Source organism: Bubalus bubalis, chromosome 4 (genome assembly GCF_019923935.1).
Source record: "Bubalus bubalis isolate 160015118507 breed Murrah chromosome 4, NDDB_SH_1, whole genome shotgun sequence".
Lineage (NCBI taxonomy): Eukaryota > Metazoa > Chordata > Mammalia > Artiodactyla > Bovidae > Bubalus > Bubalus bubalis.
The window spans coordinates 55,041,675-55,056,608 of record NC_059160.1 but is presented as its reverse complement, the minus strand read 5'-3'; the positions used below and the strand labels follow the sequence as shown (position 1 = coordinate 55,056,608).

At 37.6% G+C, this 14,934-nt stretch overlaps 1 protein-coding gene across 3 annotated transcripts in view; it reads right to left on the bottom strand.

The window, feature by feature from the left end:
* The window catches only part of SLC5A8 (solute carrier family 5 member 8), a 135,210-nt gene that overhangs the window by 13,763 nt on the left and 106,513 nt on the right, over positions 1 to 14,934 (bottom strand). For all 3 annotated transcript variants that reach the window (XM_025283642.3, XM_025283643.3, XM_006043582.4), the window contains 4 exons: positions 11,765 to 11,894; positions 9,863 to 9,951; positions 8,446 to 8,558; positions 4,295 to 4,362 (listed from right to left, as the gene is read on the bottom strand). In XM_025283642.3, the coding sequence (XP_025139427.3) occupies positions 4,295 to 4,362; positions 8,446 to 8,558; positions 9,863 to 9,951; positions 11,765 to 11,894 (400 nt within the window). The remainder of the gene's footprint in view (positions 1 to 4,294; positions 4,363 to 8,445; positions 8,559 to 9,862; positions 9,952 to 11,764; positions 11,895 to 14,934) is intronic.

Here is a 14,934-nt window from a genome sequence, read left to right as displayed (position 1 = left end):
GATTGTGGATAAGTACTACTAAGTGACCAGAGATGGCAACAAAACCCAAAGCTATCCTTGATTTCCTAAGGATAGAACTAGAATGAAAAATATGATTTCAAAAAGAAAAAAAAAAGATTGGTCAAATCATGTAGAAAGTTTTAACCTGATTGGCTAACTGCAACCTTTGCTTTGATGGACAGATGCCAAAATCATGATAGTGAAAAAAGTTTACAGTGTGAAGAATGCAAAAGTGCAAATAGCTGAAACATTCAAGAGATATATGTTCACAATATTCAGACAGCTAATTCTTGAGAGTGAATAGAACCATCAAAGAAGAATCAGGGACCCACTGGTTTGTTCACAGAGTAAAAGGGACAGATGGAACAGAATTAATACATTAAAGAAAAAATGTCAGTCAAAAAAATTTTAGAGGGTATAGACTGCAGCTCTGGGTTCAAAAACAAACAACAACAACAACAAAACAAACAAACAAACAAACAAAAAAACAAGAAAAGAGCTCTACCTAGTGGACTAGGGAAGGAGTGATGATATGATGGCAGAGAAGAACTAGTGTTCAAGGAGAATATGGACTCGGAATATGGTCCTAAGGAATCATTTCACAATGTCTCTTGAACCAGAGTCCAGTTGGAAGGAAGGTAGACGTCACTGAAAAATGTGAAAAGTCACTTGGCACATGTGGTGGTCACCGTGACAGTGTGACCTAGAGCCAGTTCTAGAGATACAAGGAATAGTCTCCCCACCAAATACTTGTCTCAGGAAATAAGACCTTGGTTAGAGATGAAGCAAGGAAGAGCTGTCTTAAAGTCATGATGACTCTCCTAGAATATCTCATTACCTATACTCAGGCCAGAGCTGGTATATGAAAAAGGGGGGAAAAGGGGAAATCAATCATAATAAGAGCTCTAAATAATAATTCAGACTATGAAGGAAAGCATACTAACAGGAGTTTCGTTGGTTATAGCTTAGGTATACCAGATAAGGTTAGAGTTTCTAGACCTAAATCATCCATTCATTCATATAATCAGAATGAGAGTATACTATTTTAACAGCTGGTATACACTAAGCAACAACCAACCAGAAAGGAACCAAATCTTAGGCCTGAAGCAGGAGTCTGGAGGACTTGTTATGCCTAGCATTAACCTTCAAGTTTCTGGGTCATGCTGAGGTCCCAGATTCCCAGAGTCGGACCCAGGTGGCCATGGAAATTCCATGGACTACTTGGGGGTGATCAGGTAAGTAGATATTTATGAACCAATACATAAATAGTTACATTCAACCTGAATGTATAAAATATCTACTTTGTCTTAGGAACTGTACCAGATATTTGGTATAGTATCAAAGAACAATGACATAATCCTCACCTTCATGAAATTTTAACCTATTTAGTAAAACAGACACTAAATAAATGACTGCAATAAAGTATTATAATGGGTATTACAAGAGAAATATGAGGTACTCTGGGAACATAATAGAGGGGAACTCAAACCTATCCAGGTAACAGAAAGAGCCTTTTCAGAAAATAATGTTTAAGTTGAAACTTGAAGGAAAAATAAGACTTAAACAGTTAAAGAGTGCTAAGCAGAAAATCAGAAGGATACAGAAGAACTCAGAACCACCAATGAGAAGATCTATTAATAATTGACACTTGTAGAATATATACTTTACAATAGCAGAGAACACATTCCTTTCTTGTTCCCCTGTAACAGATACCAAAATACTATATCCTGGGCTATAAAACAGACTTCAGCAAATTTTAAAGAATTAAAATCATACAGAATGTGTTCAGAATGACCACCTTGGAATGAAACTAGAAATCAATAGCAGAAAGATAACAGGAAAATCTCCAAACACTTAGAAACTAAGTAACATACTTTTAAACAATCCATGGGGCAAAAGGACATATCAAAGGAAATTTTAAAATATAAATACAAAATATGAAAAGTTGTGGGACACAGCTAGAAGTGCTGAGAGGGAATATTTTAGCAATTAGTGCATAAATTATAAATAAAATTCTGAAATCAATCATCTAAGGTCCTACCTCAAGAACAAAATCCAAAGTAAGCAGAAGGAAGAAAATAATGAAGATAAGAACAAAAAGCAATGATTTAAAACAGAAAAACAATATGGAAAAATCAGTGAAACAAGAAGCTAATTCTTTGAAAATATCAATAAAAATTGACAAAGCTCTAGCAAGACTAAAAAACAGATAAAAGATAAAATTACCAATGTGAAGAATAAAACAAGAGCTAACACTACAAACTCTGCAGATATCAAAACCATAATAAGGGAATACTATGGATCAAATCCTTGATCCATTTTATAATTCATCCAATATGAAGCAGGTAATTTGAATAGCTATAACTACTAAGGAAACTGAATTCATAATTTTAAATTCCCCCAAAAAGAAACCCCCAAGAGCAGATGGTTTCACTAGAGTATTATACCAAACAGCATTATACCAAACAAAGAATTAACACCAGTTTTGCACAATCTCTTCCAGAAAAAAGGAGAGAATTCTTTCCAGTTTATTTTATGAAGCTGGTATGAACCTAATACCAAATCCAGACAATGACATTACAAAAAAATATTACTACAGATCAGTACCTCTCATGAATATAGATGTAAAAATTCTTAATAAAATATCATCAAATAGAATTCAGCAACATATAAAAATAACTATATGCTATGACCAAATGAAATTTATTCCAGAAATGCAAGGCTGGATCAACATTTGAAAATCAACTGGATAATATACCATGTCAAAGGACTAAAGAAGAAAATCATATTGTTATATCAAATGACACTTAAAAATCATCTGACAAAATTCAACACTCATTCATGATAAAAACTCTCAGGAAAATAGGAGTAAAGGGGAATTTCCTTAATTTGGTAAAGGGGATATACAAAACTCCTACAGCTAATGTACTCAAGAATGAATTACTAAATGTTTTCCTCATTCAGGGACTTCCCTTGTGGCTCAGCTGGTAAAGAATTTGCCCGCAATGCAGGAGACCTGGGTTCAATCCCTGGGTTAGGAAGACCCCCTAGAGAAAGGAAAGGCTACCCACGCCAGTATTCTGGCCTAGAGAATTCCATGGACTGTATAGTCCATGAGGTCGCAAAGAGTAGGACACGACCGAGCAACTTTCACTTTCACTTTGTTCCTTCAGACTGGGCAACAAGGCAATGGTGTTCACTCTCCTACACTTATTCAACATGATGTGTAAACTGAAGCCACAGGAATAATATAATAATAATAATAACAAATTGAGGCAATAGGGAAACAAAAGGTACATGCGCAGATTGGAAGAGAAAATATGAAACTGTCCCTATCTGAAGTTGAAGAAAATCCCTGAAACTAATAAGTAAACTCAACAAGGTCATATGATATAGACAAATATACAAAAATCAATTATATCTCTTATACATTAACAAACACATGGACACCAACATTAAAAATACAATATCATTTAAATTACTCAAAAAATGAAATACTTAGGTATAAATCTAATCAAATATAAATGGGACTTATAAAAATTACACAGTTGGTGGTGGAAAAACTTAGGGACAATCTAAATAAATGAAGAGACATACTACATTTATGGATTAAAAGATTCAACGTGGTAAAAATGTTCCCGAGTTGTTATATAGGTTTAAGGCAATATTATCAAAATCTAAGCAGGGTTTATATATATATATATATATATATATATGAAGAGAAGATTATTCTAAACTTTATATAGGAAGGCAAAGGAGCTAAAATAGCTAAAACAATTTTGAAAAATAACAATAAAGTGGAAGGAGTCAGTAAATCTGGATTCAAGATTTATTACAACATGATAGTAATCAAGACTGTGTGATCTTGGCAAATGGATATACACACAGATCAATGGAATAGAACAAAGAAACCAAAAATAGACCCATACAAATATGCTCCATTGATTTTTCACATAGGTACAAAGGCAATCAATGGAAGAAAGATAGTTTTTACAAGTGGTACAACTGGACATCCACAGGGAAAAGTAACCTAAGTCTCTCACCATTGAGGAAACTGGCTAAAGGATATGTGGAGTCTCTCTGTATTATTTTTTACTATTACATGTAAACCTATGATTTTCTCAAAATGGAAATTTTAATTAAAAAAAATTTTAAAGACTTTAGTCATATCTGTTCCTTGGTATGTCTATGGGTAGATATATAAAGAGAGAAATCTAGAAGGATGATCACATCAACTTAAAAAAAAAAAAGAATTTAGTGATTATGACTTAAACCTTTGAGGATTAGCTCTTACCTGCAACAAGGCTCCCATTAGTGAAGCCAGTGCAGCCATGCCAATACACAGGGCCCCAAACAGCACACCTATATGGATGACATAAAAGCCATTGCAAAATCCACTCAGAGGATTAGAATTCTCAATAGAATAAACTACCATACTTTGATTCAAAGTGTGTAACGTGACTATAATGAAGAATGGCCACCTACCTCAGAGTCAGGTAAAAAGGCAATGGGCTATTTTTCTACAGCATCAGCAGTGTGCAAAGAGGAAAGAAAACACTGATATCATGTCCCAGGATTTATTACGTTAGGTTATATAAGTAAAGAATCCCTAAAATTAAATATAGGTATTTTAAAACTAAAAACCATTGTGTTACTAATCTAATCCTCCATAAACATTTGTTTGTAAAGGAAAGCTCAGGTCTCTTTTCAGTTTGGCAAAAACAGGACGCACTGCTCTGATGGGGCAAGGGAGTAATAAACATCAGAAAGTCTTCTGACTTTAAGTGTTCATTTCTCCTGGGAAGTGGAAATCCGCACCAGAGTATTTTAGGACCTTTGCTGCTGCTGCTGCTAAGTCGCTTCAGTCGTGTCAGACTCTGTGCAACCCAGTAGACGGCAGCCCACCAGGCTCCCCTGTCCCTGGGATTCTCCAGGCAAGAACACTGGAGTGGGTTGCCATTTCCTTCTCCAATGCATGAAAGTGAAAAGTGAAAGTGAAGTCGCTCAGTCGTGTCCGACTCTTCGCGACCCCATGGACTGCAGCCTACCAGGCTCCTCTGTCCATGGGATTTTCCAGGCAAGAGTACTGGAGTGGGGTGCTATTAGGATCTTTAGCCTTCTTATAATCATCAATATTCACAAACCTTTCCTGTTAAACAAAAGCAAAGAAAGGCAACTTGAAGATAAGTATTATAGTTTTCCCTTCTACCAAACTCTTTCCCCAAAACTTCTTTATAGAAATTCTCAAGCTATCACTGGTGGTCAGTTTATGGAATTTTTTTTGTCTTTTGGCTTTCAGTATTTTCCAGGTTTTCTCTAACTACACATTTTACTTTTGAAACTGCTTTAGGAAAACTCTGGATAAGGGAATGGCAACCTACTCCGGTATTCTTGCCTGGGAGATCCCAAGAACAGAGGAGCCTTATAGGCTATAGTCCATGGGGCTGCAAAGACCTGGACACAACTGAGCAACTAACACACATAAGAAAATTCCACCCCCCATTTTTATTTTTAAAGATTTCCATTCAACAAAACTCACCTGAAATCCATTAATATAATTTCCCACATATAAACTTCAAAATATAAAAAATAAAATGAATGAGAAATTTGTTCATAAAAAAATTAGTGCATTCCTTCCGTTATTTCTATCTTACTTACAAAAGCACTCACACCTTTGTTAAGCAAAGTGAGTAAATAATCTCATTGTGCCTGAATGGAAAACTTTACATTAATTTTTTTTTAAAAGAGCTTTATTGCAATGATTTTCCATGTCTCTAAGTCCTAATATAAATAGTATTTCCAACATACTAAATTCTTCTCTACTTGGTAGCTCATGAATGATCATCATTGTGGGTTTTTTCTACTCAAATTATCGGAAACATTCAAGTCATTTGCCATATTACATACCTCAACATAATGATTATATTCAACCCTTCAAAATGAATGAAAGCTTCATCTACACTAGTGGAGTCCATTTGTTATTAATCATCATCAACATCATTCCTTGAGTATCAGCTAGTACCTCTTGTTTTACATGGATTATCTCTAACTCTCACAGTACCTACAAAGTGAATAATTTTTGTTTTCATTTTCCATATAAAGAAACAGAGGCTCAACTGGGTTTGCTCAAGGCTTTGTTGTTGCACAGATACTAAGTCATATCCTACTCTTTTGCAACCCCATGGACTACAGCCTGTCAGGCTCCTCTGTTGCCAGGCTCCTCTATTCATGGAATTTCCTAGGCAAGAATACTGGAGTAAGTTGCCATTTCCTTCCCCAAGGGATTTTTCCCAAACCAGTGATTGAACCCACATCTCCTGCACTGCAGGCAAGTTCTTTACCACCAAGCCATCTGGGAAGCCCTTGCTCGAGGCTAACAGTAAATTAGTGAAGCAATTTGATGAGGCCAGCAAGTCTATCTGGCTTCAAAAGCTTCTATTTTTTCTACTAAACCACACAGCTTCAACAACCCCATAATGAGCCCATCTAAATATCCTTCAAGGAAGCATTACATCATTTTTAAAAAAATTGTGCTCTAGATTAAAATCAGGTACATAATAAAATAATTTAATGCTATTTAAATTTAGGGGACACTGAAGAATATAAATTAAGTATGTATTCCAGGCTACAGTTATGGCAATTACATACAGAATTGTGGTATAAAACAGAATATTATTTACTATTTCTTTGACAGTCTACTAGTGCTATTAAGTTGAGGTTAAAGATTCTTTTTTAAAAAACAAATTTGTTAGCCATTCATCCTGAAACAAGTATACCCAAATGAAAATGAAGAAGTGCACGAGCTAGGTTTCTCTGAGTCAAATACTGCATCTGGGACATTTAGCAATTGAGGTTAAATATCTTTCCATTTTGAAAGAGATGGGAATCCCAGACCACCTGATCTGCCTCTTGAGAAATCTGTATGCACGTCAGGAAGCAACAGTTAGAACTGGACATGGAACAACAGACTGGTTCCAAATAGGAAAAGGAGTTCGTCAAGGCTGTATATTGTCACCCTGTTTATTTAACTTATATGCAGAGTACATCATGAGAAACGCTGGACTGGAAGAAACACAAGCTGGAATCAAGATTGCCAGGAGAAATATCAATAACCTCAGATATGCAGATGACACCACCCTTATGGCAGAAAGTGAAGAGGAACTAAAAAGCCTCTTGATGAAAGTGAAAGAGGAGAGTGAAAAAGTTGGCTTAAAGCTCAACATTCAGAAAACTAAGATCATGACATCTGGTCCCATTACTTCATGGGAAATAGATGGGGAAACAGTGTCAGACTTTATTTTTGGGGGCTCCAAAATCACTGCAGATGGTGATTGCAGCCATGAAATTAAAAGATGCTTACTCCTTGAAAGGAAAGTTATGACCAACCTAGATAGCATATTTAAAAGCAGAGACATTACTTTGCCAACAAAGGTCCACCTAGTCAAGGCTATGGTTTTTCCAATGGTCATGTATGGATGTGAGAGTTGGACTGTGAAGAAAGCTGAGCACTGAAGAATTGATGCTTTTGAACTGTGGTGCTGGAGAAGACTCTTGAGAGTTCCTTGGGCTGCAAGGAGATCCAACTAGTCCATTCTGAAGGAGATCAGTCCTGAGTGTTCATTGGAAGGACTTGTGCTAAAGCTGAAACTCCAATACTTTGGCCACCTCATGCGAAGAGTTGACTCATTGGAAAAGACCCTGATGCTGGGAGGGATTGGGAGCGGGAGGAGAAGGGGACAACAGAGGATGAGATGGCTGGATGGCATCACTGACTCAATGGATGTGAGTTTGAGTGAACTCCGGGAGTTGGTGATGGACAGGGAGGCCTGGCGTGCTGCAATTCATGGGGTCGCAAAGAGTCAGACATGACTGAGCAACTGTACTGAACTGAACTGAAGATCCTACAATCTATGAATTTGAGAATTCATATTGAATAAAGTTGAGCATTCCTCATACAATTTTATTGACTATCTCCTGGACAGCCTACACATGCAGATAGAACAATCAAGATTGGTTAAAAAAAATCATAACACTGTTTCTTTATCTTCAATCCATACACATAAGACTATATATCTTAAATTCTCAGTGCCCTCTTAGGTAATAGAGAAAAAGTGTGACTCTTGGTTCCAAGCTAAGGATATCTCTTAAAACTGTGGTTGATGGAAAGGGGTTGAATTTTTAACTGTAGCTAAGAATTCTAACATAGATTTGGGATAGGAAGAAGGTAGAAAAGAAAGTTAGCCAAATAGGACCCCTTGAAATTGTTCTTTGTGGTCACTGGACAATTGTTTGAAGTATATCCCAAATCTTGATTGCAAATATGGCCATGACTGCATTAAGTCACATGCATGCATACATTCACACTATTTTCCATGGAAAATAATTTCTGGTATCTCTAAAAATGATCTCCCAGAGTTAAAATGGAATTGTGAAATGAAACCTTACTCATTCCTTGTGAAATCCAAGAGAGAGACTTTTCCGAGAGAGATGGGAAGCGAGGTTTCACTAGGTCTTCCATGGTTACTGCTGCTAAGGCATTAATACTGGAGGACACTGTGCTGTAAAGGGAAATCAAATTTTTAATGTATATGTAAACTTTAATAATACCTTAACTAGGAATAAGAAAAAGAAAACATATTATCACTTCTTAAATATAACTAGATTTCTACTACATTATTTTTTAAATTCTTTATTGAAGTATAGTTGATGTACAATGTTGTAGTAGTTTCTGGCATATAGCAAAGTTATTCAGTATATATATGTATATATTATATGTATATGAAAGTGAAAGTGAAGTCGCTCAGTCCTGTTCAACTCTTTGAGACCCCATGGACGGTGACCTACCAGGCTCAGCGGTCCATGGGATTTTCCAGGCAAGAATACTGGAGTGGGCTGCCATTTCCTTCTCCAGGGGATCTTCCCAACCCAGGGATCAAACCTGGGTCTCCTGCATTGCAGACAGACGCTTTACCATCTGAGCCATATATACATATACATATATATATTCTTTGTCATATTATTTTTCATTATGGTTTATTATAAGATATTGAGTACAGTTTCCTGTGTTATATAGTAGGACTTTGTTTTTTTAAATCTATTTTACCTACTACATTATTTCTAATAATTACATCATCCTCTTTCTGGAAGCTGTCACCCAAGAATGATTCAGGCAAATCCATAGGCTTAATAGTGAGAAAGGATAATTTAATGTTGCTTCCATTTTGCAATTAATCCTTATTATCCATGAAAGAATCTCTTAGATCATGCAGTATTACTATATAATGACTTTAAAGCACATTTTTCTTTATGCATAGAAAGGACTATCATAAGTCCTCACTAACATTCATCATAAATATTAATAATCTTAATTTGCTGGGTCTTCACTAACATATGTTGTACATGATAATAATAAGCATAACACAGGAACAAAGTACAATGAATAAGCTCAAACACAAAATAAGATTCTTTGGACTGTATATATTATTCAGCCTGTAATAGGAGATCCCTATTCTAAGTTTTCCATTTGACCATGCTTTAGTTACATTCATATTTTAAACTAAGACTGTAGGTCCTTATTTTTGACCATCGGCAAAACCTACCATCGACTGATTGTCATTACTGTGACTGTATGGGGTATGTGATGATGTTTTAGATAGTCGGGACTAAAGATAAAAGCAAAGACTTATGACAACAGACAGCCAACGAGGAGAGTCAGACTGACAGAAAAGGAGACATGGAATAATTACCTATTTAGGGCCATTTGTGCCCATGTCCAAAATTCAACTTTATCCCCCCAAATATCCAATAATAAAAGAAACATCCCAAGAGGGAAAACTTGTATTATTAGAGTCCTAGTTCATACCTTAATGTTCCACTGTAAGCACAGGCCACAAAAAGTCCAGGAAGTCCCGGATAATCTTGCAGAATGTCCAGTACCAAGTAAGGCATGAGCTGAAAAATTCCAAAATTTACTCTTGAATACTATTGGCTATGAAATAAAATTAATTAACATCTCATTTACTTTGTGGTATTCAAGAACTAAAGGAAGATATTCCACACAACTGAAATGTCCAAATATGAAAAACTAAACTCTTTACCTGCTAACATTTAAATAAAAGAATAGAATAGTAGTTAAGGGTACAGGCTCTGGATTCAGACAGATGTGGCTTTTGTTATTTAGTTTCTCTGAGCCCCAGTTTCCTCATCTGTAAAATAGGAATAATAATCCTAACCTCACAGAGTTGCTATAAAACTTAAATTAGATCATCTATGTAAGTTCTTAGTATAGAACACAGAATATAGTAAAGGCTCAGTAATAGGCAGCTGTTCTCATTTATTGGAATAACAAATCAATTTAAAGGAAATATTTTTACATACTTCTGTGCTTAAGTAAGAATGACTCAAGTTTATACCTGTGAACTTCAATCACTATTCGGGATTGAAAATGTAATTAGAGCTGCTTATACAGTTGACCCTTGGACAAAATGAGTTTGAATTGTGTGGGTCTGCTTATATGCAGATTTTTTTTAATATAGAAAAATATACATGTAGAACATCATATGCATGACTTTGTTGACGTGGATAACCTATCCTTACACAGGTATGGCGTGAGTGATATTTAATATGAAAACAACACGTTAGGGTTTTTTTTTACTGTCTTATTACTGATTTCAAAGAATTGTGTTACTGCACAGTATGTCTCTCTCTAATAACTGCAGAAACTGCAACAACCAATCATCACAAGTAAGTGATTTTTAAAAAAACACACAATGCTTCTAACACTATATTATGAATATGACTATTATACTGTATGCCATCAAGACTTTATAACAATTCATTCATTAGGGTATAGGCTAGGCTAGCATGAAGTAATCATATCAATTACACTAGATTACAAATAGCTCAGTTGGAAAAGAATCTGCCTGTAGTGCAGGAGACCCCGGTTCAATTCCTGGGTCAGGAAGATGCAGTCAAGATGGGATAGGCTACCCACTCCAGTATTCTTGGGTTTCCCTTGCGGCTCAGCTGGTAAAGAACCTGCCTGCAATGTGGGAGACCAGGATTTGATCCCTGGGTTGGGAAGATCCCCTGGAGATGGGAAAGGCTACCCACTCCAGTATTCTGACCTGGACAATTCCTTGGGGTCACAAAGAGTCAGAGATGAGTGAGCAACTTTCACTTTCACCAATTAAGCAATCATATTGCAGCTTCTTTGTCAATGCATGAACTGCCTTGAAAATTTTTCCAGGTATTTCCATATATTTTTCTATTATTTATTTATTTATTTTCAGCACCGTGTCTTTGTTAGGGCACTTGGGCTTTCTCTAGTTGCAGTGAGAGGGGGCTGCTCTCTGATCGCAGTGTGCAGGTTTCTCATTGCAGTGGCTTTTCTTGCTATAGAGCATGGGCTCTAGAGCACGGGCTCTAGAGCACGGGCTCCAGTAGTTGTGGCACCCAGGCTTAGTTGCTCTGCAGCATAGGGGATCATCCCGGGACCAGGGATAGAACCCGTGTCCCCTGCATTGGGAGGCAGATCCTTCACCCGGGACCACCAGGGAAATCTCTCAGTATTGTAATATTGGAAGTAGCATTCTTCATTCTTGTTATGTCTGCTAAAATAAAATTTTCCAAATGCTTTATAGAAACTAAAAATGAATAATGTGCCTATTTGCTAGTACTTTACAAGAACATGAACACTGTCTCCTCCCAGCTAATAAACTTTGGGAACGTCATTACTGCACATAAGAAAGACATAGTACTGGACCTGGTCTGGTGCAGACACTTTCTTGGCTGTCCAAGGATCACAGTCATGGTACCTGGAGTAGAGGGCAAGCCCACAAAGCACTGAGCAGACAAGGATCACCCAGAGTCCCAGGAGATTGATGTAGAGAGACCTAATGAAGTGAAAACAAACAAGTAAATGACAATTTTAACTTCCATCTCAAAGATGAGGAAAATTGTGAAACAGAAGAGACTTTCATGATTATATTCAATAGACATGCATTCTCTTTTGGGTGTCAAAAATGCTACTTCTTTTATTCTGGCCTAACCTTCTGTTTATGAGGTCAATAAACATTGTATTGGGAAATATTTGGAGTAGATGGGGTTTTGCCACTGAATGAATGTATCCTCCTGGTCAGAGTTCCATGGGCGTTATTAGCTTTATAATGTTTAACTACACTACTTTGGGCTTCCCTGGTGGCTCAGTAGTAAAGAGTCCAACTATCAATGCAGAAGATGCAGGTTCCATCCCTGGGTCAGGAAGATCCCTGGAGAAGGAAATGGCAACCCACTCCAGTATTCTTGCCTGGGAAATACCACAGACAGAGGAGCCTGGTGGGCTACAGTCCATGGGGTTGCAAACAAGTCAGATATGACTTAGTGACTAAAGAACAACTGTAACAAAATTACACTACTTCAGGATCTTTTGTCATGAAATAGAGACTTTAATAGTCAACAGAGCAGTGACTTATTCATTTTCCCTTTGCTTGACATTGTTAGCATCTACATAGCAACTCACCATAGTTGTTAAATGTGGTTTGTGATGCCATCCATTAAATAGGAAAGGCAAACCTGCATTCCTAGACAGGTATCTTCCAAAATAATGTTCAGCATTTCAATACATGGTATGTGCTCCAGTAGAATGTAAAGGTTTCTGTAATAGCACTGGAGTCAGTCCTGAGCATAAATCTTAGCTCTACCATATGTGACGCTGGGCAAGTAAATTAACCTCTCTGATCCTCAGTTTCTTCATTGACAGCTAGAAATAACAATGCATACCTCACTGAGTTATAGTAAGACTAAATAAAATAGTGTCTATCATGTAACACAATAGCATGTAATAACCACTTGTTAAATGGAAGTTAGTGATATTACTAGAGTTAATATCATTGAATGCTATGTCTTATCAGGGAAGCCCTATTTTAATAAGCAGTTGATAACAAATATTTCTCCCACTAAGGTAGCTATGTTTTTTTCCCCCCAAGGGTACTATAGTGGACACCTGGATTGAAGAGAGGTGCCCACACCACCACCAACTCTTATCTCCTTCCCCAGGGCAGCCTGCACAAAATGATGACTAGATTCAGAGGTTTAAAGGCTGAGTTCCCTCAAGGCAACCTGGAACAGCCTGAAGGGTCATCTCAGCTCTAAAGCTCCTGTTGAGGCCTCTGTTGAGACTGCATTTCAGTCTACCTTCTCCCTCTGGCCAATCTCCCCTTCCTTCGCTTCTACAGTGGTAATTCCCTAGGAGACTCTGGCATGCTAACCTCCATCTCAAAGTCTGCTTCCAGGAGAACCTAACGTGCAAGAAGTCCCAAACAACAGATTGCTAGTCTTTTCCCTTGATTGACTACATTCACTGTGTGTTTTGTTACTGCCTAATGAGTAATGGATAACCAACAAGAATCTACTGTATAGCACAGGGAACTCTGCTCAATACGTTGCAACAAACTAAATGGTAAAAGAATTTGAAAAATAATAGATACATGTATATGTATAATTGAGTCATTTTGCTATATCGTCAGGGAATGTTTAACAGGAGGATTCCTATGTGCTGTTTCTCACAAGTCCTTTGTTTCTTTTTAAGTGGAACAGCACGCTGCTCCCAGGAACTGAGGTCATTGTGTGAGACAGGCTTGAATCTCCTTTAGTAAATGTTCTCTTTATGGCAAAACTACTTAGTCTTGATCCCCTTTCTTGAGATGTGGATTGTCTCCTGACCTTGTGACCATTATTAATCCCTTGTTCCTGTGGTGACAGGTGCTGTACATTTGGTTTTCTGATCTTTAGCACTGTCGAAAGAAACTTCTTGTACCACAGCCTTTCTATACTCACAGAGAAATCATTAAAGCACCTTTGCTCCATCAGAGCTTGGGACCCCGTGTCTTTCTTTCTCTCTCTCTCTCTCTCCCCTCGGCTGATTCTTTGGAGTGCAGAGACCCGTCTTGCTCACTCTCCTAGGAGCCCAGGCTTCTAAGAAGGCGCCCTGTGCCTTCACCCTCCTCAAGACAGAGCCCGGTGCCTTTGTGAGAGATGCAAGTCCTGTGTCAAGGGCTTTATTGGTTTTCTGCGTAAACCAGGGAGTATCAGCCTCTCTCTCTTTCACTTTCTTATCATCGCCTCCTCCAGACCGCCAGGTCCTGGTCCATTAAAGGACCCCAACAAGTGGCGCCCCAGAACAGGGACTCTGGTATACGTGGCATTTCGGTCGGAGGGACTCAGGACCTATTGAGGTCAGGACCTATTGAGGTCGGTAAGTACTAAGATATGGGTCAAACGGCTGGAAAGCCCAATCATTTCTCTACTTTACTTCACCATTTGTTTAAAACTCAGACAGAACACTTATTGCATGTATATGAATTAGATGATGAAACTTTACAAAAGGCCCAATTAGAACAATATAAAATATTTCGGAAAGAGACACGAGTACCCCAATGTTCATCGCAGCACTGTTTATAATAGCCAGGACATGGAAGCAACCTAGATGTCCATCAGCAGATGAATGGATAAGAAAGCTGTGGTACATATACACAATGGAGTATTATTCAGCCATTAAAAAGAATACATTTGAATCAGTTCTAATGAGGTGGATGAAACTGGAGCCTATTATACAGAGTGAAGTAAGCCAGAAAGAAAAACACCAATACAGTATACTAATGCATATATATGGAATTTAGAAAGATGGTAACAATAACCCTGTGTACGAGACAGCAAAAGAGACACCGATGTATAGAACAGTCTTATGGACTCTGTGGGAGAGGGAGAGGGTGGGAAGATTTGGGAGAATGGCATTGAAACATGTAAAATATCATGTATGAAATGAGTTGCCAGTCCAGGTTCGATGCACGATGCTGGATGCTTGGGGCTGGTGCACTGGGACGACCCAGAGGGATGGAATGGGGAGGGAGGAGGGAGGAGGGTTCAGGATGGGGA